General features: G+C 60.6%; 1 protein-coding gene across 1 annotated transcript in view; it reads right to left on the bottom strand.

The window, feature by feature from the left end:
• Positions 1–540: 540 nt before the first annotated feature.
• FADS2 (fatty acid desaturase 2) overlaps positions 541–20,865 on the bottom strand; it is a 33,145-nt gene continuing 12,820 nt past the window's right edge. Inside the window, exons 5-12 of the mRNA XM_028515644.2 lie at positions 16,718–16,843; positions 9,211–9,271; positions 8,882–8,958; positions 4,038–4,135; positions 3,680–3,776; positions 3,296–3,375; positions 2,472–2,597; positions 541–2,097 (exon numbers count right to left, since the gene is read on the bottom strand). Coding sequence (XP_028371445.1) covers positions 2,046–2,097; positions 2,472–2,597; positions 3,296–3,375; positions 3,680–3,776; positions 4,038–4,135; positions 8,882–8,958; positions 9,211–9,271; positions 16,718–16,843 — 717 coding nt within the window. The 3' untranslated portion in view covers positions 541–2,045. The remainder of the gene's footprint in view (positions 2,098–2,471; positions 2,598–3,295; positions 3,376–3,679; positions 3,777–4,037; positions 4,136–8,881; positions 8,959–9,210; positions 9,272–16,717; positions 16,844–20,865) is intronic.

Here is a 20,865-nt window from a genome sequence, read left to right as displayed (position 1 = left end):
GATGGAAGCCTTGGTCTTGGGGCCTTCCCTCTGAGATTCCCTTTGCCCCCAGGGCTGTGCATTGACAAGAAGCGGGCAAAAGGGAGGCAGCAGCAGCCAACAAATGTGAGGCTAGGAGCATGCAGCCGGTCCCAGAATGAAGACAGAGAAGGGAGGGGGGGCGGGGGAGTCCCGTCAGAGCCTCGGACCCTCCTGGCTGCCCTCCCTTCACCTCCCCGGAGGCCTCGTGAGCTGCCCAGGAGGAAGGCGGGACAATGTATCTGGGTCAATTGCCCAAAGTTCCCGGCCTGGATCGCACTTCAGGGCGGGGGGGGGGGGGGGGGGGGGGGGGGAGCGGGTCGAAGCTCCTAAGCAGAGGCGGCAGGGGTGGGGTGGCCACAGGCGAGGAGGCGGCAGAGGAGAAGGGCTGCGGCCGGCTCCCCTCTTCTCCACACACAGCCCTGGCTCCTGCCGCAGCCCAGCCCTACCCCCCCCCCCCCCCCCCCCCCGAGCCCCAGCCTCAGCAGGAAGGAGAACAAGGCGGTCCACTCGGCAAGGACGTAAGAATAAAATTACTTCTCTTATTTCCAAAAAACGCAGGGCTGGGGGAGCAACAAGATAGAAATTAAGATCAGTTCCCTAGGGATCCATCGGCCTCGGGAGGGACACAGCTCCTTGGGCCTGCGTATTCTCAGCAGCAGGGCCTCCGGCACGCCCCCGTTGCCACGGAAACCCGAAGGTCTGCCGCAGTGGACACTGGTACCTCCTGGCTGGCCAGAGCTGGTGGACACCCTCCTCCAAGGGCCCCCACTCTGAGCTTGGTCCTGCCCTGTGCTGCCGCCTCCGTGCTGAATATTGGTTAGTGGGTTAGGTTTCCAAACGCAGTAGCTCTGGATCCCTGGCCAGGGGGGTGGGCTGCCCTCCCACCCCCACTCTCCTGTCCCCTTGGCTCCTGGCCTCCGGCCCCAAACTCCGGCCCCAAACTCCTCTCATCTGCACCTCCCATGTGGCCCTCTTCAGGTTCCCCCCTAATCCCCTGGCTCCTCAGAGTCGCCTTTGGGGCTCCCTCCCTCTCTGCCCCACCGCCCTCCCCACAGAGGTGGCCCTGGCAGTGACAGGCCGGCCACCATGGCCTCTGTGAGCGAGCCCAGCTCAACCCACAGCATGGCCCGGGGAGGCCTCGAGGGGTGGGTGGGCAAAAGCGGACTGTCAGCCCCAGCCCCAGCGCCAGCCCATCGGAAAGTATCCTGTAGCAAAAGGTTAAAAAAAAAACAGAAGACGTGAGAACGCGGCAGACATGGCTGCCCGGCACGCCGCAGAGCACTTTGGAGAAAGGTTCGCGTGCCCCCGAATCGGAGCGTCCCAGCCAGGACAGACGTCTGGATGGGGGTGGGCGCTGGGGCTGAGACTCCAGACCCTGGCGTGGGCCCCAGCCTCTGCAGAACTGCCCCCCTGGACCCAAGGTCGCGGCTCTGGGGGTGGGAAAAGGGTGGGAGGTGGAGGGACGGACGTGCCCAAGCCCTGGTCAGAGGGCTCCAGTGGAGTGAGGAGGACATTCTCCTGAGCCGGAGGGCGGAGCTGGTGGCAGCCCGGAATCACAGAGCCTCTCTCTACCAAGGGCAGGCCATGGGCGCTGTCGGAGGGCGGGGCCGGGCCTGCAGGGTCAGGGGGCCACAGTGACCCAGCGCCTCAGACTAGACGCGGGGCTGAGGGAGAATGGAGGGAGTATGAGGCCCAACGGCCAGGCTGCGGGGGGTCCAAATGCATCTCTGGACCTCTCATCCAGCAGACGTTCAGGGGCAGAGGGTGGAGGCGGTACGGATCCCCGAGTCTCTCCGCTCCCGGCGGGGAGGGACTGATGGAAGGCAGGCCCCAGAATGGGTACTGGAGGTCGAAGTGAAAGAAAAATGGACAGGGAACCAGGAGAAAGACCCAAAATGGGATGGATCAGTGAGCTGCATGTACCCCAGCCTTGTGGACACCCCTCAGGACAAAAACCCACCCCTCCCTTTGGCCATCATCGCCACCTGCTCCCCCTCCCCCGTGGGCACCCAGGCGCTACGGCTTCATTTGTGCAGGTAGGCATCCAGCCAGAGCTCGCCGGACTTCTTCAGGGACCTGGGAAGAAAGCGGGGTGGGGACAGTCAGGGGCCCGGAGAGGAGCCAGGGGGCCCTAGGGAGTGGGTGGGGTGGGGAAGCCACCCTGGGGGTGCAGGGCTTCCTCTCAGCTCTCCACCCGCAGCTGCCTCCTCGGGGCTCCCGGGGGACCCTCTGGGGCAGGACAAGGGGAAGGGAGACCCTCATCTGGCCCAGAGAGAGAAGCCAGGCAGTTCCTGGTAAGGAGGTGGCCTGGTGGGGCCTGTGATGGCAGGGCTCGGCCCCTCTTGGGGCTGCCACCGTCTCCACCACGGGTGGTCCCAGGCATGTGCCACTCTGTCCTCGCCTTGTGCCCTGGGGCTCAGGGACCCCAGCGCCCAGGGGCTCCCCCTCACCCGACGATGTCCTGCAAGGCCCTCAGCAGCGGCTTCTCCTGGTACCGGATGCCGTGCTTGGCGCACAGGGACTTCACCAGCGGGGCCACCTTGTGGAAGTTGTGCCGGGGCATGGTGGGGAAGAGGCTGCGGAGAGGACGGGGTGCGGAGTGTGAGGGCGCCCCCACCACCTCCCTCAGCCCACAGAGGCCAGCGGGGCCCCAGAGCCCGTCTGCAGCTCTCCCCGTGTGCCCGCTGGGGCGGCTGGCATGTGGTGGGGAGGCTGCCTGGGGACGGCTCTGTGTGTGCTCTGGGGACTGGAAAGAAATCTGATGACTAGAGAACAGAACACGTTTTCCTAGAAAGAAAATGGGGGTCGAGAGGCAAAGGAACGGGGGCCAGGGGCAGGAGAGGACGAGGGACAGCCGGGGTGGCGGCGGCCTGAGGGGCAGCCCCTTGGCGTCTCAGCTCCAGGCAAGCTAGCTAGCCTCACCGGGCCTCCGCATCCTCACCAATGACACAGGACTGACCGCCCTGCCCTGCCTGGCTCACGGGACCCAGCGAGGTGCTGGTGCCAGCTCTCTGCACCTACAAAGCTCCCGCCACATGTTGTTGGGGGGCTGTTGCTATGACAGTGTGGCACAGGGAGCCCCTCCCCGACCCCGGCCTCGGTGGGGCTGGCTGTGGAGTGTGCTCTAGGGCTTGGGGGGGTGGGAGATCTCACCGGGGTGGAGAGACAGGGAGGCCCCCAGAGCTGCTCTCTGCCTGGGGATGGGGCTGGGGGCCACTTCCCTCCCCATGCGTGCGGCCCGCTGGTCCCCAGCCCCACCCGCGCCCGCACTCACTGGTGCTCGATCTGGAAGTTGAGGTGCCCGCTGAACCAGTCGTTGAAGAAGGACTGCTCCACGTTGCAGGTGGCTGACAGCTGTCAGGGAAGAGGGACAAGTGGCCGGGGGTGAAGAACCGTCGTCTCCTTCCCATGAGGCCAGCCTCACCCGTGGTCTCGGGGCCGTGCCCCCACGTCACACTTTTCTGCTTAGAGTCCTCGCCCACCGGGGTTCCCCCCCACCCCACACCCTCCAGAAGAGCCCTGCCACCTCTACTGCTTAGCCCTGAGCCAGCCAGCAGGACACAGGCAGCCCCTGGGGAGCCCAGCTCAGCTCTGGGTCCACGGGGCAGCCACGTTTCCGGCAGCCGAGGACACGGACCGAGGGCCCCGGCCGCCTCACCTGGCTGCTGAACCAGTCACGATAGGGCTCTCGGTCAACCTCCATGACAATGTGGTTCATCTGCGTGACCCACACGAACCAGTGGCTCTCCAGGAACCTGGGGGAGAGTGCCGCTCAGTGCCGGGGCCCTGGCCGCCCTGCTCTCGGTGGGGGACCCTGCCACAGTGGGAACAGCTCCCCCTCCCAACCCCGAGCAGCTGAGGGCGGGTGTAGGGGGGTAAGCTGAGGTGCCAGGACGCAAGCCCAGGGCAGGCAGTAGGGACCTCGGAGCCTTTCCTCATGGTCCCTCTCATCAAAGCTCCAGTGGGCAGGCACCCGTGCTCAGGGGACCAGGGATTAGCCAGCGAAGCTCAGGCACCTGATGAAGTTGAGGAAAAGGACCGCTCCCAGGACACCATAGAAAGGGATGTAGGTGACGAAGAAGCGGATGTAGTAGCTGATGGCCCAGGCCAGGTCCTGCCAAGAGAGACACGTTGGATGTGGGATGGCCCCACGCCCCCACCCCCGGCACTGCGCCCTGACCACGGGTGTGTACACAGCGCCTCCCGTGCCCCACGAGGCACAGGTGTGCAAGAAACACCCACGGGCACCAGGTGCGCTGGGCAGCGGGGTTTGTGAGACTGTCTTTGTTCCTGGAGATGTGCCGAGGGTTTGGCAGCAGGAAGGGAGCTGCGTGCCCTGATTTCAGGGAGACAAACAGGGGTGGGGACCCGGGGACACCAGCTGAGGAGCACCCACGGGGAGGGGCGGGAGGTCGGTGGCCCTCTGGCGGTCCCTGGGACTCTGACAGTGCACACTGCCCACGGACACCCGGCGGGCTTGTCACCCTTCCCCCACGCTCACTCAGCGCAAAGCGGGAGGGCGAAGGCCAGAGCGCCACCTGCCCCCACCTCAGGGCGGGCAGGCACCCTGCCTCCTGCCTGCCACCTGCGTCCACCGGACCACAGCAGGAGCCCCCCACCAGGCTCTGGCTCTCCCTCATGTCCCCGTGGCGAAGCGGCCTTCCTGACACCAAGCGAGCTCCACCTCTCCCCTCCTAAGCCTCCCACCCTACCCAGAGCAGCCCACGCCGTTCGGAAGGGCCAGGCACCCCCCTCTCTCCTTCCCCAGCTCTGGGCCTTTGCACTGACTGTTTGCCAGGAATGCGCACACAGGGGCCGGGTCCCCTGTCACTTTTCCTGGGACCCTCAGCAGGGGGGCGATCAGAGGCCCTGGGTTCGGGCTGCCTGCGCTAACTCCAGCCCCACCGCTGGCTCCTGCGTGGCTGTCGGCGGTTCTCGTCGCTGCGCCCGGGCACCCCCTCAGCAGGGCGGGCAGAGGGCTCCCACTGAGGCTCCACGTGGCTCCGGTGTGTGCTGTGGCAGCACGTGAAGCCTGCAGCGGGAGCTCCCGGGACCCCAGTCGGCACCCTGCCCCACGGCCCTCCCTCCTTGGACACAGGTGTTCCTGACGTGCAGGCTGGACCCGGCCACCGCCATCCTCAGAGCCACCCCTGGTCTCCTTCCCTGCCAGGGGACAAGGGGTAACACCTGGCCCCAGGGTAGGACGCCCGAGCCCTCACACACCTGCGCGCTGAGCCCGCCTCACCGGCCGCCAGTCTCCTGACCTACGGGTCAGTCACCTGCAGGTGTGCTCAGGTTTGCTGCAATGCTAGTGTCCCAGCTGTCCCTGCCCGCAGGCTCCCTCCTCCCTTATCTGCTCAGCACACTCATCCTTCAGGCCAGCTCTGTCCAGTGTAGCTCCACAAACACTCAGCAAAAGCCTTCTCTGTGTCAGAGGCTAAATTAGGTGCCGGGAGCAAAAAGCTCAGTCAGGAGCCCCGAGTCTGCAAGAACAGGGCTAGACAGAGATTCCTTCCATTATCCACAGAAGGGCACAGGTGGTTGAGGCCGGGCACAAGGGAAACGGGGCGGTGGGGGCCCCCGAGCTGCCCTGGATAGGCCTTCTTTAGGAGGTGGTGCCTGAGCTGGGCGGGGCTCCCCCAAGAGGTCTGCCAAGCCAAGAACAATAGGAAGGAAGTTGGCAGAAGAGGCAAGGATACAAAAAGCCCAGACAGGCGAGCCTGCCCAGGGTGTGTGCTGGGGAGGCGGGCGGCGAGCAGGAGCTGTTTCCATACAGTTGCATGTTCCCCTACTCTCCAGGCCGAGGTAGGGGGCAGGAGACCACGGCCAGGTCATGTGCAGGTGAGGAGACCGACCTCTACCTCACCGGCAGTGGGGAACCCCTAGGAACTTGAAACGACAGACGAACACGCTACATCTGGGTTTAAAACAGACCCCCGCCAACCACAGGTGCAGAGACTAGGTTACTGCCGCAGCTCAGGCATGCAATGACGCCCCCCCACTCCCTGGCCCCGCCCCAGGACCTGCAGCACCCATGAGCAAGTACGGGACTCCGGTTCTACTTGGGAGGCAGAGGCAGCTGCATGGGGGGACCGCGGCGTCTCCGTGAGAAAGGGGGGAGGAAAGCGGCTGGGAAGGGGCCGCGGAGCGTCGGGGCGGGCCCGCAGTGAGCGAAGGGCAACACCCCGGGCCCGACAAGGCAGCCATTACGGGGCGGAGGGAGCAAATATTACAAGTTCACCCCTACTTTTCATCACATTCCCTTTCACATCGTCTTTGTGTGTCTGTGGCACAGCGGTGAGCACCTGTGTGTTAACGGTGGTGCGTGCTCACCTCTGTTTTCCCGCGGAGGGATACAGGACTACCACGCCACTGTTTCAGGGGCAGGGGGTGATGGAGCTGTGCGGCATCACAGAGACATAGGAGAGGACCTGGGGGGGGGGGGGAGGCTTGGAAGCCGACAGGTGCAATTGCAACAGGGAGCTGGTAGCGGTGTCAGATCCCGTGCGCCCTTCTCTCCAAGGTGGGGCCTGGGAAGCATCCCCAGGAGGTGGCCACTGGCATCACCGCCAGTGGTAAAAACCTCCCTCCTCGGCGTCTTCCTCCGCCTCCACTACTGTCGGCGCTGAGGCTGGTAATCCTTAGTTGAAGGCGGCAGTCCTGGCACGGTAGGATATGAGGACCTTCGGCCGCCTCCCTGGCTAGGTAGGTGCCTGCCCACTGGATGCCGGAGATACCACTGCGGCCCCCTTGCTCCACCACCCTCAGTTGTGACGATCAGAACGGGCCACGTGGAGGACCTCTGCCCCGGGTCACAGCGGCAACGGGCTCCACTGTGAATCTCAGACACCCAGACTGGGAGCAGGCAGCAGGGAGCCCTGCGGCCGGGCCTGAACCCTAGTTCCCGGCAGGCGCCAGAGCAGGGCCATGCAGACCCCCCACCACCCGGCAAGCCCTTGAAAAGGCCAGCAGGCCCTCGCAAACGTCCCTGGCTCTGCCATCTGATCCTGTTCAGGTACGCTGTCTAATTTCCTTTCCTGCTGTCCCTGTTTAATTGCTTTGTTCCTTGGGGCACAAACAGGGAAAAAAAAAAAAACAAGAATATTCATGTCAGGAGTCATCTGCCGTGAAAGGAGATAAAACGCCCCTGGCAGCACCGCCTGACCCAGCACAGCTGGGCTGTCATGCCTCCCGGCTGGGACTCCTTCCAGGGCCCAGGTGTGCCGGGGCCACATAGGAGGAGATCTGGGTTCAAATCCTTATCACTGACCCGATCCAGAAATTCCACTCCTCCCTGGCTCATAAAACAGGGTCAAATGACACGGCGTAGGTGGAAGCCCTCAGCTGCTGCTGCCAGAACACCGTGGGTACTGCCAAGGTGCTCGCTTTTTGGGGGCACGAGCCGATCTTAGAAGTGAGTTAGCTGTACAAGTCCTACCAGCACAGGGCTGGCGGGGACTTCCAGGTCCCGCCAAGCCCCCAGCCGCCACCGCACCTGCTCCTGAGGCCAGTCCTGGGCCTCTCTCGCAGGACCCACGGCCATGGCCCCTCTGCCCGCACATTCAATGGGAGGGCGTAAGACAAAGTTTTTTTGAGGCCCTTCAAACACTAGGCAGGTACAAAGTGTTGTTATTTCAGAGGCTGGGGGCTGAAGGGTTGAGGGGGAGGGTCCGGGACATGGAATCGGGAGGCCTGGGTTCTAGAGCCCCGCCCCCAGCCCCTGGGTGTCAGCCGGGGTCAGTCCCAGACTCTCGGTCTCAATGTTTTCACTGGTGAAACTGAGTTAAGAGAGACCAGCGATACCTACCCAGGGACACTCTATGGAGAGCGGGGCCCTCTCTCTGTCCCACTGAGACCAGCTCTGCCCAAAGCAGGCTCTGCCCACCCGGACCGCCCCTTCCCGATCTTTCCTCTGGGGGCGTGTTTTCCTACACGGCCCCACAGAGCCGAGGTTGGCCCCTCTCCAGGGCCCCTTCCTCTCTCTCAGGGGACAATCTGGAGATTCCCTCCAGCCCCGTGTTGCGGGCTGTATGCAGTGTGTCCCCTAAAATGCCTGGGTGGAAGCCCTGACCCCCAGGACCTCCCAATGTGGCCTGACCTGGAGTCAGGGTCGCTGCAGACGTAGTCAATTAGAATGAGGTTATTAGGGACGGCCCCAGTCCACTATGACCAGGGTCCTCCTAGAAAGGGGGACGTCTGGGCACAGACAGACACACACACACAGGGAAGATGATATGAAGAGACACGCAGAGAGGGTGGCGGCCGTCCACCGGCCAAGGAGAGAGGTCCAACCAGACCCTTCCTCATGCCCCAGAAAGACCGACACGGTCACGCCTCAGCCTTGGCCTTCCAGCCCCCCGGACCGGGGGACAGTACAATCCTGCTGCTAACAGAGCCGCCACGCGGCCTGTGGTGCTTCGCTGTGCGGCCTCAGCAAATCAACACACCTGCCGTCTCGGCCACCACCGGGCTGTGCTCTGTTGTTCACAAACCCGAGCGCCCTGGTTCGTGGGTCTTAGCGCCCCCACGGGACACAAGGGGGCAATGGCTGCAGCAGAGCCGCGGATGCGTGGGCCGAGTTCGGCTCCGATCCCATGGCCTTCAGGAACTTTCTGAGGGGGCTCTGCAAAGGCAGTGGCTCCCCAGGGTGGGGGGAATCTTTCAGAGATCTTTCAGGGTGCAGTGGCCTGCCACCTCCTGGCAGCTTCACAGCAGGTGCCTTCCTGAGAGTGATAAGGCAGCCATCCCAGGAGGAGAGGCCTGGGGCCCCACAGGGCACAGCGGGGCAGGTGCAGGCCCCTGGGGCGCCCACCCAGATCCCCCCTCCCTGCACCCCCGGCCAACTGCGCCCCTGACTCACCACCCAGTCTTTGCGGACGATCATGGTCATGATGATCTGGTACTGGAAGTACATGGGGATGAGCAGCGGCGGCCCGACTGTGGGGGAGAGTGGAGCAGAGGCGCTCACAGGTGTCCTGTCCCGCCCGGCCCACCCCGTCCCCCCTGGTCCGGGCTGCAAGAGCAGGGCAGCCAGGCCCAGCACACAGGCCTGCAACTCAGAGGGGCCCACCGAGGGGGCTGGGAGCGGACAACCCCCTACCCCACGTCCCACGCAGGGAAGGGGTGTCAGTGGGACAGAGTAGCCGGAGTAAGGGGTCTGGGGTGAGGTGCTGGGCGCCCCGCACTCACTCAGGAAGAAGTACTCGTGCTGGTGGTTGTAGGGCAGGTATTTCAGCTTCTTTTTGCCGTACTGAGGAGAGAGCAGAGACCATCAGTGTGAGGCACCCCGGGGCCCTGTCTCCCATGCCTGCCCCCGTCCCCCCACCTGCTCTGCAGCCGCCATCTCTCCCTCCACTCAGGAGGCCTCTGTCCCTCTGCTGCCCATCTGTACCCCGAGCCCCCTGAGCCTGGGCCCCTTGAGCCCTCTGGGCTCCCAGCCGCTCCGGCTAATGGCAGCCAACATTTCCTGGGCACCGCCTGAGCGTGCTGGCCTCCACTCACGCACCTCTCCCAGAGTCCACAAGCCAACACTTGTGAAGCCGAGGCTCAGGGTCAAGGCCACATGAGAATGGGCCCACCCAGCTGGGATCTGGACCTGAGAAAGCTGACCCAGAGCCCAGGTAACAGTCACTAAATAACTGTTTGCTGCGTGAATGCACACCCAAACAACTCACACAGGGGCACAGGCCCCAAGGGGGGTTGGGAAAAGCTGCTGGGTCACCCTGGGGACCTCTCCAGAGTCTGAAGCAGCTGCAAAAACCAGGCAAGGGCCTGGGGGGTTATGAATAGTCACGGGGCTGGGAGTGTCTACCTCCTTGGAGCCTCCTGCAATTCCCAAACCTAATCACTCCTCCCAGGGCACCAGTCCCCTCCCCACTGGAGCCTGCACCCCTGGGCAGCCCGACGCCTGGATACTCTGAGAGAGGAAGGCTGGGCTGGGGCTTGGGCGCCCTCACTGTACAAAGCTGTTCAGGCACTCTGTGAGTGAGCCAGTAGGAGAGGCACAGTCCCACAGGGTCCCGGCAGCCCTTTAATTCTAAAGCCCAGCCCCCTGGGGCCCAGCCCAGGCTGCTCCCTAGAGGTGAAAACCAAAAGATGCTACTTGCAGAGGGGCACCTGCTCTTGCTTGCCCTGCCTGGGGGCTGTGCGGGGAGCCTGGGCCCAGGCCAAGACCCTGCACAAGTCATTCAGCCCCGCCAAGCCACTTGCCATCCATACCACTAGTTGTTAAGAGCAACCAGTGAGTCGTAGCTGGTGCAGCTCAGTGGACTGAGTGCGGGCCTGAGAACCAAAGGGTCGCCGGTTCGATTCCCAGCCAGGGCTCATGCCTGGGTTGCAGGACCAGGTCCCCAGTAAGGGGCGCATGAGAGACAACCGCATATTGATGTTTCTCTCCCTCTTTCTTCCTCCCTTCTCTTTCTATAAATAAAATCTTTAAAATAAAACACGGAGAACATGAGCCTGAAAGGCCAGGCCCCGCCCCCAGGGGCAGTGCCCCTCAGTAACCCTTCCCTGGAGCCAGCGATGTCCATCCCTACTTACTGCTGGGAAATCCAAGCTAGGGAGGTGGACAGACCCTGGATGTTGTCCAGGCCAATGCCCCTGGTCCTCCAGGTGAGAGCAGAGAGGAAAGTGATTATGAAATCGCAGGGAGAGTCTGTGGACGCCTGAAAGGAGGGGCCCTGGACAGACACAAAGCCAGCTTGTCCCCAGGACCCGCGCCCTGGTGCCGGAGTCCACGGCAGCCACAGCACGCCCACTGAGGCGTCACTAGAATCAATCCGTTGGTTCTGGGCGCCCTCCTGTGCTTTGGCAGGGATCCTGCTCGTCCCCAGAAAGTGTGTCCATTTGTTCAAAGACGGTCATTAAGGCCGGGGCTGAGGCTGACCTTGGAGGTGTCCCAGCTAGGGAGGGCTCAGAGGTGGGGGGAGGGAGCCCGGAGTGGCCCTTCTTAGGGGAGGGGGGAGTACGGCTGCCCAAGGGTCTGAGGAGCAGACAGCCCACAGAACAGGCCCCTGGGTGCTGCTCCAACTCCCTCCCAGAGGCCGGGACAGGGGCCCACGGGTCCCACCTTCATAGGCTTCTGCGGCCCCGGACAGCAGCCCTGCCCACACCTCTGCCCCACAGGTCACCCCAGGGAAGGGGCCCAGGCTGAGATGACCTCCTCAAGCTGGTCAGGCTCGACACACGAAGGCTTCAGGAACTTAGGCAAGGCAGCAGAGACCAGAGGCTCCCCATAGAAGGACTTCGGGGTGACGGAACTGCTGGGGGGCGTGCGGGGGAGTCACCTGGGAATTCACTGGAAGCTGCATTTGTATGGTGACCTTTGTGGGGGACAGTAACAGGGATGACGGGGCTGATGCTCCTCCAGCTGCCTCCTACGTGTGTCCCTACAGTGCCCCAGAATGACCCCAGGAGGTCCCTGCTGATGGCCGTGGCAGTGGCAGGCCTCTCCATCAGTCCCCGAGATTGCTGGGATTAGGGAGGCTGAGGCTCGAGATCTGGAAACAACTTATTATTTGAGGAAATTGCTTCACCACCGCCCGCCCCACGAGCTCCTTAGTTGTCAAGCGGACGGATGATGGGCACTTTGTAGGGTTACGGAGGGACCGGCGGGTGAAGTGGGTATAAAAGCACTTCGGGACCGTGAAAGGAAGGCTGGTCTTGGTGGTGCAGACGCCCGTGTGTGGGGACACGCCCACATGCCACCCAGTGTCCGGGCAGCCGCGAGGCGGTCCGTCGGGGCGTGGCTGACCCGCAGCGCCCGTGTGCCTCTGGAAGCCAGCGAGCACCACTGCGGCTGGCTGAGGCCGAGCCGCATGGGGTGACTTTCTGGCTCTCCTCGCCCCACACTCAGCTCTTCGCCGACGCCCAGCTGTGTACGTCACGGGTGCTGGGAAGAGGCCAGTGGGTATTTTAGAAAATTTCCAGCCAGGAGGGGGACTCCTGGCTTCCAACTTCATCATCGGAATGAGCTACAGTGACCCAACACACACACACACACACACACACACACACACACACACACTTCCCTAACGTCCCCCAGGACCCAGAAGCCCTGGCTTTGAGCCAGAGGGCCTGGGTTTGGACGGTGGCGCTGCTTTTCTGGCTGTCACCTTGAGCGCGTCACTCCCCCTCTCTCAGCCCCAGTTTTTCCGTCTATAAAACGGGTGTGCTAGCCCTGGCTGGCCCAGCTCAGTGGATTGAGCGCGGGCTGCGAACCAAAGCATCGCAGGTTCGATTCCCAGTCAGGGTACATGCCTGGGTTGCAGGCCACGGACGGCCCCCAGCAACCGTACATTCATCTTTCTCTCTCTCTTTCTTTCTCCCTCCCTCCCCTCTCTGAAAATAAATTAAAAAAAAACAAAAAACGGGTGTGTTCACAGCTCCTGCCTCAGGGCTGAGCCAGGCTCAGTGACCACCTTGCCTGCGGTGCTCGGCACAGCGCCAGGCCCCGGACTCTCTCGGCGAGCGCCTGCCTCCATCCCCACGGGGACCCCGCACCTCCCCACTGGAGGACAGCCCTCACCACACACAGGGAGAAAGCTCGGGGCAGTGGGGCCGTCAGAGAGGAGACTCAGAGGGGAGACGCGGGGAGGACAGAGGGTGCCAGCACCCAGGCGAGGTGCGGGCGCCTTATTGTGTCCAGACACCAAACAGAAGATGGTGGCGCACACGGTTCCCTTTGAGGCGTTCCCGAGCTGAGGCTGACTGGGACACGGGCCAGGGGCAGGAGGCGGGGGGCGAGGAGGCGTGGAGCACGGCCAGCGGGGGGCTGGGCTCCCTGGAGGCCCACAGCCCTTTGCCCCGGCTGGCCAGCCCTCCCGAGCTCAGCCTCTCTGAGGACCACAAGGCCAGCCTTGGATTATAGGTTTGGACGCCAGAGCCATGTACAGGGGACTTTTCAGCTTCAGAACAAAATGTCTAAGGAAGGACAAGGGCCTTCCTTGTCTGTTCAGGAGTGGGGGAAGGGAGCTGCCGCAAAGTCCAGCCTCAGCTTCTGGGAACCTGCAAACTCACACGAGAGAATGAGGGAGTAGGGCCACACCAGGCATGCGCAGTCGGCAAAACCCCAAACCCCAGGCCGCGGGCCCGGAGAGGAGGGCCTGGTCATTCCCAGGGAGGACTCGCCACTTGGCCCGCTCCCCAAAGGCTGCCTGAGCCAGGAAGCCTGGCCGGTGAGCGGTGGGCGGGCACAGGGCCGGGGAGAGCGTCCCAGGCAGGGGTGGAAAAGCAGGCTCTCAGGCAGAGGTGGAAACACAGAGCCACGGGGACAATGGCCTCCGTGACACAGCCAAGAAAAAAGGACGAGCAAAGTCAGGCTGCCACGGAGCCACAGACACCACTGCTGTTTACGTCTGTTGTGGAAGCTTCGGGAACACCATAGGCCCCACCAGAAGGGAGAGGGTGCAGCTACCACAGATGAAGAGGCCAAGTTTTCATTATTTTCAAGGATATGATTGTCTACCCAATGGGAAAGCAGCTAGAATCACAAAGAGACAGAAGAGGACAACTCTCGGGCATCAGACAAGCAGCTAGCCAAATACCAGCAGCTTCCTGCACACCGGAGAGGCCCCGATCACAGTGATGAGAATGGAAAATATTCAGGATTAAACTGAAAAAGAAACGTCCACCGGACATATAAAGTATGAAACCTTTCCAAGAGATAGAAAAGGCGACTTGAGTGAAGAAAGAAAGTTACTTTATTCCTGGATGGAAAGGTTGAATATAAAGGCATACGTTTGCCCTGGCTGGTGTGGCTCAGTGGATTGAGTGATCACCTGGGAACCAAATGGTTGCTGGTTCGATTCCCAGGCCAGGCACATGCCTGGGTTGAGGGCCAGGTCCCCAGGAGGAGAGTACAAAAGAAGCAACCATTGAGAAATTGATGTTTCTCTCCCTCCCTTCCCTTCTCTAAAAATAAAATTTAAAAAATACAATCAAAGGTGTAAATTCTCTCTAGAAGAGGAAAGGCATCCCACTAGGAATTATGACACTCAAGTCACACCCAGAAAGTGTCCCTTGCAAGGACAGGCAGCCCAGTCCAGGTGCCACCGGGGTCCAGGTGGGGTTCAACACTGCTCTGCCATGAGCAGTGTCACCCGATGGGGGAGCTAGGAAGTGGGCTGCCTCCAGGGAAACAGGGAAGCTGAGCATCCTCTCAGCCCAGTCCCACTGGGCAGAAGTTCAACATTCAACAGTGAAACTATAAGACACTGAAAACAGTATCTATGAAAAACTGCCTAAGCATAGAGGGCATAAAAGGGCCCCCCAAGGGGGGCAGGGGGGTGGAGAGGATGGGGGGAACAAATACATCTTGCTACATCAAACAAGCAAAAAAATCTCCCGGCAGTCAAAAATAAAACAAAAAGACAGAAAACTAACTAGGGGGCGCCTGCTTACATCTCTGGCTGCCGGCGGCCCTTTGGAGTGGCTGCTGGGCTGCTCTGTGTGTGGTGTGTGGAGATAAGAGCCCTGGGCCTCCTTGCTCTGGCGGCCGGCCCTGGGGTGCTGTGTGGGTCTGCCGTGGGTCGAGTGCCATCAGACCATCGTCACCAGAGTCCCCTCCGGGGCAGCATGGTTCTGTGGACACCGGGGCACAGCTCAGCCGGGAGCCCAGAAACAACCGCCCTTCCTCCCAGAAGTGTGAGAGAGAAGGATCACACAGGGCACCATGGCCCCGGCCAAGGTTTTTCCAATGCTACCAGCGACTGTCACCAGACCCCCAAACCTCCTGGCCACCCCCTGCCCCAAAGCCAGCCCTGGACAAGTGTCTAGAGAGAGATGTCGGAAGAGGCTTCACGAGCCACCAGGCAGAAGGACACCTTCCTGCCAGCGTGGTCGGAGATACTGGATCTGGTTAGAGACCGGGACCCTCGGGCAGGACAGCCAGCTGCCCCACAGCACGGGGGAGGCTCACCCAGCAAGCGAGGGAAGCCTTTGCTTTCGCTCACCAGGGGGCGAAGGTCGTCAGGTCCGCCCTCCAGACACTTCCGATCAAAGAGAGCAAACTTTCCTAGAAACTCGAGCATGCACTTTGGCACCGAGGCCCCACACTTGCACAGTGCTGAGTATTGGCTAATGTCCCCTCCAGGGATGACTCCACAGAAACCCACGTTTCCGCTCAGATGTCCTCTCTAGTGGGCAAGAAACGGGAGAGAGGAGGAGGAGGGACAAACCAGAACTGTGGGACCGGGCTCTGCCCTCCCCTGCCCGTGGCAAGCCTCGGGTGCTGACACGGTGGGGAACTGGACAAAATTCAAGGCTCTGCTCTCCCACGCCCACCGAGCCCCTCCCCGTGTCCCGCTCCGTGACGCTGAGGTCCATGTGGAAGCGACCAGGACCATTCTCATTTTCGCTTTACCTCGCTGATGCCCTTCCAAACATGAAAGCACACGCATGCTTTGGGGGTAAAGTGAACCGTCACTAGAAGCTGTCACAAAAAGGGTTCCACTTTTTTTTAAAAAAAAATGCATTAAATGAAGACATTGGGAGTGCTCTTATTAAAAGGAAATTAAGAACTGGCCACACCATAATGGCCTGCCTCAGAAAACAGCGTGGGCAGCATTACGGAACAGGAGCAGAGCAGGGCCCCGACCGGCCCTGGGCGGAGGCCGAGGATGGACGTGGACTCGCAGAGAGAGGCCCACGCTTGCGGAGGCGGCAGGTCGCAGGGGAGAGTGCGGGAGGGGAGAAAGCCCAAGTTTTAGCTTTAGGTTCTAAAAAGCAGATGTACACGAGACTGTACCCACGTAGGACGTGTAGGGTGGGCTGCCACCAATGGTCACCTCAGGGGCTGGCCCAGGGGCACGGTGGGGATGGTGGGGGTCATAGAAGCCTCATTTTAAAATTGTGTATATTTCTGAGCCACTTAAAATGCTTATGATAGGTGTGCTCTATATTTATAATTGAAAAATGTACTAATGTTAGCCCTGACCAGTGTGGCCCAGTGGGTTGTGTGTCCTCCCGTAAAGGGAAAGGTCGCCGGTTCGATTCCTGGCCAGGACACACACCCGACCTGCTGGGTGTTGGGCCAGGTCCCCAGTTGGGGGCCTGTGAGAGGCAATCAAGGGATGTTTCTCTCCCTCTCTTCCCCAGTCTATATAAATAAGTAAAAATAGTTTTTAAAGAAGTGTACTAATATTATAATAAGGCCGCGTGACAGACTGGAAGAAAACGACGTGACCCGTGTGACCCAGGGCCTCTGGGGTCCGCTAACTAGTGACCCCGGCCACACCCGCTCCTCCCGCGGAGCCTCGCTTCCTCATCTGCTGGAGAAGCGGGGGGAACAGACCGTGGCCAGCTCCCTTCCAGGGGGAGGCCTGGGACTTTCCAAATACGCTTTCCTTGAGCTGGCCTTTTGGGGACCAAGCTTGAGCCCTGGGATCGTGTCTTTCTGCCAATTGAAACCAGCTCCCCCCCACCTTCCCGCAACCCCTCCCCAGCCTCTAGTGGAAGCGGGGCGGCCTCTAACCAGCACTGATGCTCTGATAAGAAACTGTGTCTGTCGTTTACACGCGAAGCTGCTCCCCAGAAACCACAGCTTGAATAATTCAGGGCGTCCAGGAGAGGTTTCCGAGTACAGGTCAGGTCTGGCCGAAGAGTCACCTTACAGGATCCCTGCCCTGATCCCCCCCCCACTCAGGCCAAACACTTCCCAGGTCAGCGCCCAGCCCCCGCCCTGCCGTCAACGTACCTCAATGGGCTGCCACTCGCCCAGGACGAACAAGTGTAGCATGTTCACGTCTGGATCCTTCTGGAAGACGTTGGGCTTGGCGTGATGCTGGAAGTGGCGATGGTTCCACCAGTTGGCAGAGGCGCCCTGTGGGGGGAGAGGAGGTCAAGGAGTGCAGTTTGCCGGGGAACCTGAGCGCACTGGCGACAAGGCCCGCTCAGGGCCAGTTCCTAGGGACCTAGCCCCTCCATCACTCAGGGGTGACTTCTCTGTTACACAAAAGGTGTCTGGCCCTGGCCGGGTAGCTCTGTTGGTTAGAGTGTGGTCCCCATATGCCCGGGTCGTGGGTTCAACCCCCCAGTTAGGGCACATATCTGTCAACCAATGGATGCATACATCAGTGGAACAACAAATCGATGTTTCTCTCTCTCTCAAAATAAATTTATTTTTAGACAAAGGTATCTGCCCATGAAAGAATGCAGCCCTGCCAGCACCGAGTGAAGGATGCTGGCGCCCGTGTGGCCAGGATGCCTGAGTGGAGCCAAGTCATGGCGTGCCCCCAGGCCCGTTTCCCCAGCAGCGAGACGCAGACGGCGGCGGGTGAGGGCTGACCGATGCACCACACTGCGGCGAGCACTCCGCCCGGGGTGGGGTGCTCCCCGCGCTCCCCCAGCACCAACCACGGGCCTCCACACCCTGGTCCTCCGCACGGCGCCTGCGTGCCCCTGTTGTGTAAGTAAGAAGTGATCGTGGTGTGAACCCCAGGGACACGAAAACACCGACCACACAAAAACTTGTCCGCGAATGTTCCCAGCAGCATGATTCAAAATAACCGAAAAGTGCAAAACAACCCCAGCACCCACCAGCGGAGAACTGGATTAAGCAGCATGGGGCGGACCCGCCCAGGGGAATGCTGTTGGGCCAGGCCCCAAAGGGAACGCAAGCACTGACACGCTACGTACCACAGGGGGGGGACCTTGAAAAGCCCCATGCTCCGTGGAAGAGGCCAGTCCCAAAGGACCACAGAGACGATTCCATTCACACGAAATGTCCAGAACAGACAGATCTAGAGACGGATGGGCGTTTGCCTGTGGGCTCCCGAGGGTCCGGGTGGGCGGAAGGGATGAGAGGACTGGGAGGTGACAGCTAGGCGGCAGGGGTTTCTTTTGGGACCAGTGAAGATGTCCCCAAATGGACTGTGACGACGGTTACGTCATTGGCGTCTGCACTTCCGATGACTTGTATGGTATGTGAACGGTATCGCGATAAAGCATTTTTTAAACAAACAAGGGCCCGGAGTAGCTGGCAAGAGACACCCGACAGCCAGACCTGCTGCACACTGAGGGGCAGGGCTGAGTCAGCCGCACGGCACGGCCCAGGAGGGACTGCCTGCATCGCCAACGATGCGGGTAAGAGCTTCCTGGCTCTCCCACGTAAGTGTAAAATTAAGAGTCTAGGAAATAAGCAGCATTACGTGAGTATTTATTTCCAGGCCATGAATCTGTTTCACTCAAGCTCTCGACATAGTTCGAGGGTGTGTCCCTCCACAGAGCAGCCCAGTGACGCACAGAAACAAGACTCTCTGACCCTTCACACCGGGACTTCAGGGGTGAGCTGTTCCCGGATCCATCCACGTGCTGGCCAAGGGTCTGGCCATCTCCAAAAAGGCCTAATCGTGGAAACAGACATTCTGCTTGGGCGGGAATGGCTCTGAGCCGCGGCAGTCTCGGGCACCTGCAGGCAGGTGGACCTCAAAGCCCGTCAGAGCAAAACCAAGTGTTAGGGAGCAAGAGCTTGGAGGGCCGAGGAATCAGATAACACATTCATCTCTCTGGCCAAAAGCAACCAAATCCCAGCCCTGGCTGGTGTGGCTCAGGGGACGGAGTGCCGGCCTGGCCTGCACACCAAATTCCTGAGGAGGATGAAGTGGACAAGTATGTGGAACAAAGACAGTAAGAGGCCAGGCATGCTATGAGTAAGCATGGTGTTTGCAGAGTGCATAACCGGGGGACAGCGAGATGGGCAGGCCAGCAGCCAGGCAGGGCCAGGCCGCACTGGCTGGCTGGGATGGAATGACAAAACATGTTTTGATGGTGCCATTCCTTTCCTGTGATTCTCCTCCGTTCCTCTTTGCTAGGCAAAGCCCTCCTTCTGCTTCCCAAACCCTCCCGCCCAAGAAGCCCTGCTTGCTCAGGGACCAGGGGGCCAGGCCTGGGGCCATGCTGCCAGCCCTGGGAATGGAGTGGGGAAGGAGCCACTGTCTAGAGCCAGGGCGTCAGGCATCACACCACAGTGAGATGGGGCCGATGGGGCTGGACAAGTTTCGGGACGCGGCTCAGGACTGCCCTGGGTCTGCAGGCCAGGCAGGAGGGGGCCAGGCCGAGTGAGGGCGCTGGTCTGACAGAGGGGAAGAGTCTAGGTGAGGGCCTTGGGGATGGAGGGAGGGGGCATGTGGATGGTTCCAGAAGCCAAAGGAAGGCCCCTGGGCTGGGCCCGAGCCCCAGGATGGCAGCCAGCAGGGCTGGGCCGAGCCGCATCCGAGCCAGAGGGGAAAGGAAACAGGTGCACTCTGGTTTTAACAGATGCAGCCTCGTCACCCATCGTTTCCAAATCCACTTTCTGGCTCACCTCGTTTTCAACCGCGAGGGCGGCTAAGTGGGGCGACGTCAACCAAGTGACCACCTTAAATGACTTTTCAGTTAACCGAAATAAAGCAGTGCATTCTGTTTTGGTATAAGCGATATATTTAAAGTTCATGCTGGGGCTTTCAATACACTGGCTTTCCAATTTGTAAGTATTTGTCAACTACTCTAATGCTCTGGGGAGAAAAAAAATCAACCATTAAATAGAGAACGCATACCAACATGTATACAGGGGCGCAAGCTTTTCCTTCCGAGTCCGGTTCCAATGTGGCTCAGCATCACCCTGATCTGTATTTAAAACGTTGATATTTTGAGCCCTGGCTGGTGGAGCTCAGTGGATTGAGCACGGGCTGCGAACCAAAGGGTTGCCAGTTCAATTCCCAGTCAAGGCACATGCCTGAATTGTAGGCCAGGTCCCCAGCAGGGGGCGTGTGAGAGGCAAGCACACATTGATGTACCTCACGCCCTCTTTCTCCTTCCCTTCCCCTCTCTCTAGGAATAAATAAATGTATGAAATCTTTAAAAAATAAATTTAAACAAGGTTGACATTGTGTTCAATGAGGATTTTTTTGGTATTGATTTTTATTTTTCAAGAAAATGCTGCATTGAAATGTTACCTTGATTACCAAGGTAAAATTTTTTGGTGTCCCCTTAGGTTCTGTGCCCTGGGTGGATGCCTCCCTTGCCTCGCCCCAGTCCTGGCCCCGGAGGCCCGAGATGAGATTGTGAAAAGCCTGGCTGGTTTCCAGTTTCCATCCCCAGATGCAGAGTCTATTTGGCACCAGTCCCTGCAGTTCGCATTTTATCCTAAGTGCCATGGCGAGCAATTAAAGGGTTTTAAGCCGAAGTATGACTGCTTAGAACTGTCGTTATGTAAGATCGCCCTCTGAAAGAGCTGCCCCCCCACCGGAAGTGGCGTGGCTGAAGGAAGGGGGGAAGTCAGGACGTGGAGGGCTCTCCCGCGGATCCTGCGGCCGCGCAGGCCGGCTCTGAGAAAGCAGGTCCCAGTGCCCTGTTCACTGTCCTCACTGCTCGTGCTAAAACATCTGAGGTGACGGGGCTGCCCGCAGCCCCCCTCCTTCTGTCCCAGCAAAGAGGCCAGAGGAACAGATGGCCTTGTAAGACTTGTCTGGCCCTGGCTGGTGTGGCTCAGTGGACTGAGCATCAGCCTGAGAACCAAAAGGTCACTGGTTTGATTCCCAGTCAGGGCACATGCCTGGGTTGCAGGCCAGGTCCCTAGTTTGGAGGCACGCAAGAGGCAGCTAGTCGATGTTTCTCTCCCTCTCTTTCTCCCTTCCTCCTCTCTCTCTAAAAATAAATAAAATCTTGAGGGAAAGAAAAAGAAAAGACTTGCCTGCAGCAACGTGGCCACCAGGAACCAGAGCAGTTCCAGGCATGCTGTGATGGCCCTAGCTCTGGGGCACCCCTGGGTGAGCTGCATGGCCTCGCCACTGGCCTGCACGCGGCGTGAAGGACACACAGCAGGGAGGGCGGTGAGCCCCGAGTGGAACCCGTGACCCTGACCTC

Source organism: Phyllostomus discolor, chromosome 6 (genome assembly GCF_004126475.2).
Source record: "Phyllostomus discolor isolate MPI-MPIP mPhyDis1 chromosome 6, mPhyDis1.pri.v3, whole genome shotgun sequence".
NCBI lineage: Eukaryota > Metazoa > Chordata > Mammalia > Chiroptera > Phyllostomidae > Phyllostomus > Phyllostomus discolor.
Note: the sequence above shows the minus strand (reverse complement) of the source record. Positions and strands in the feature narration are given on the sequence as shown.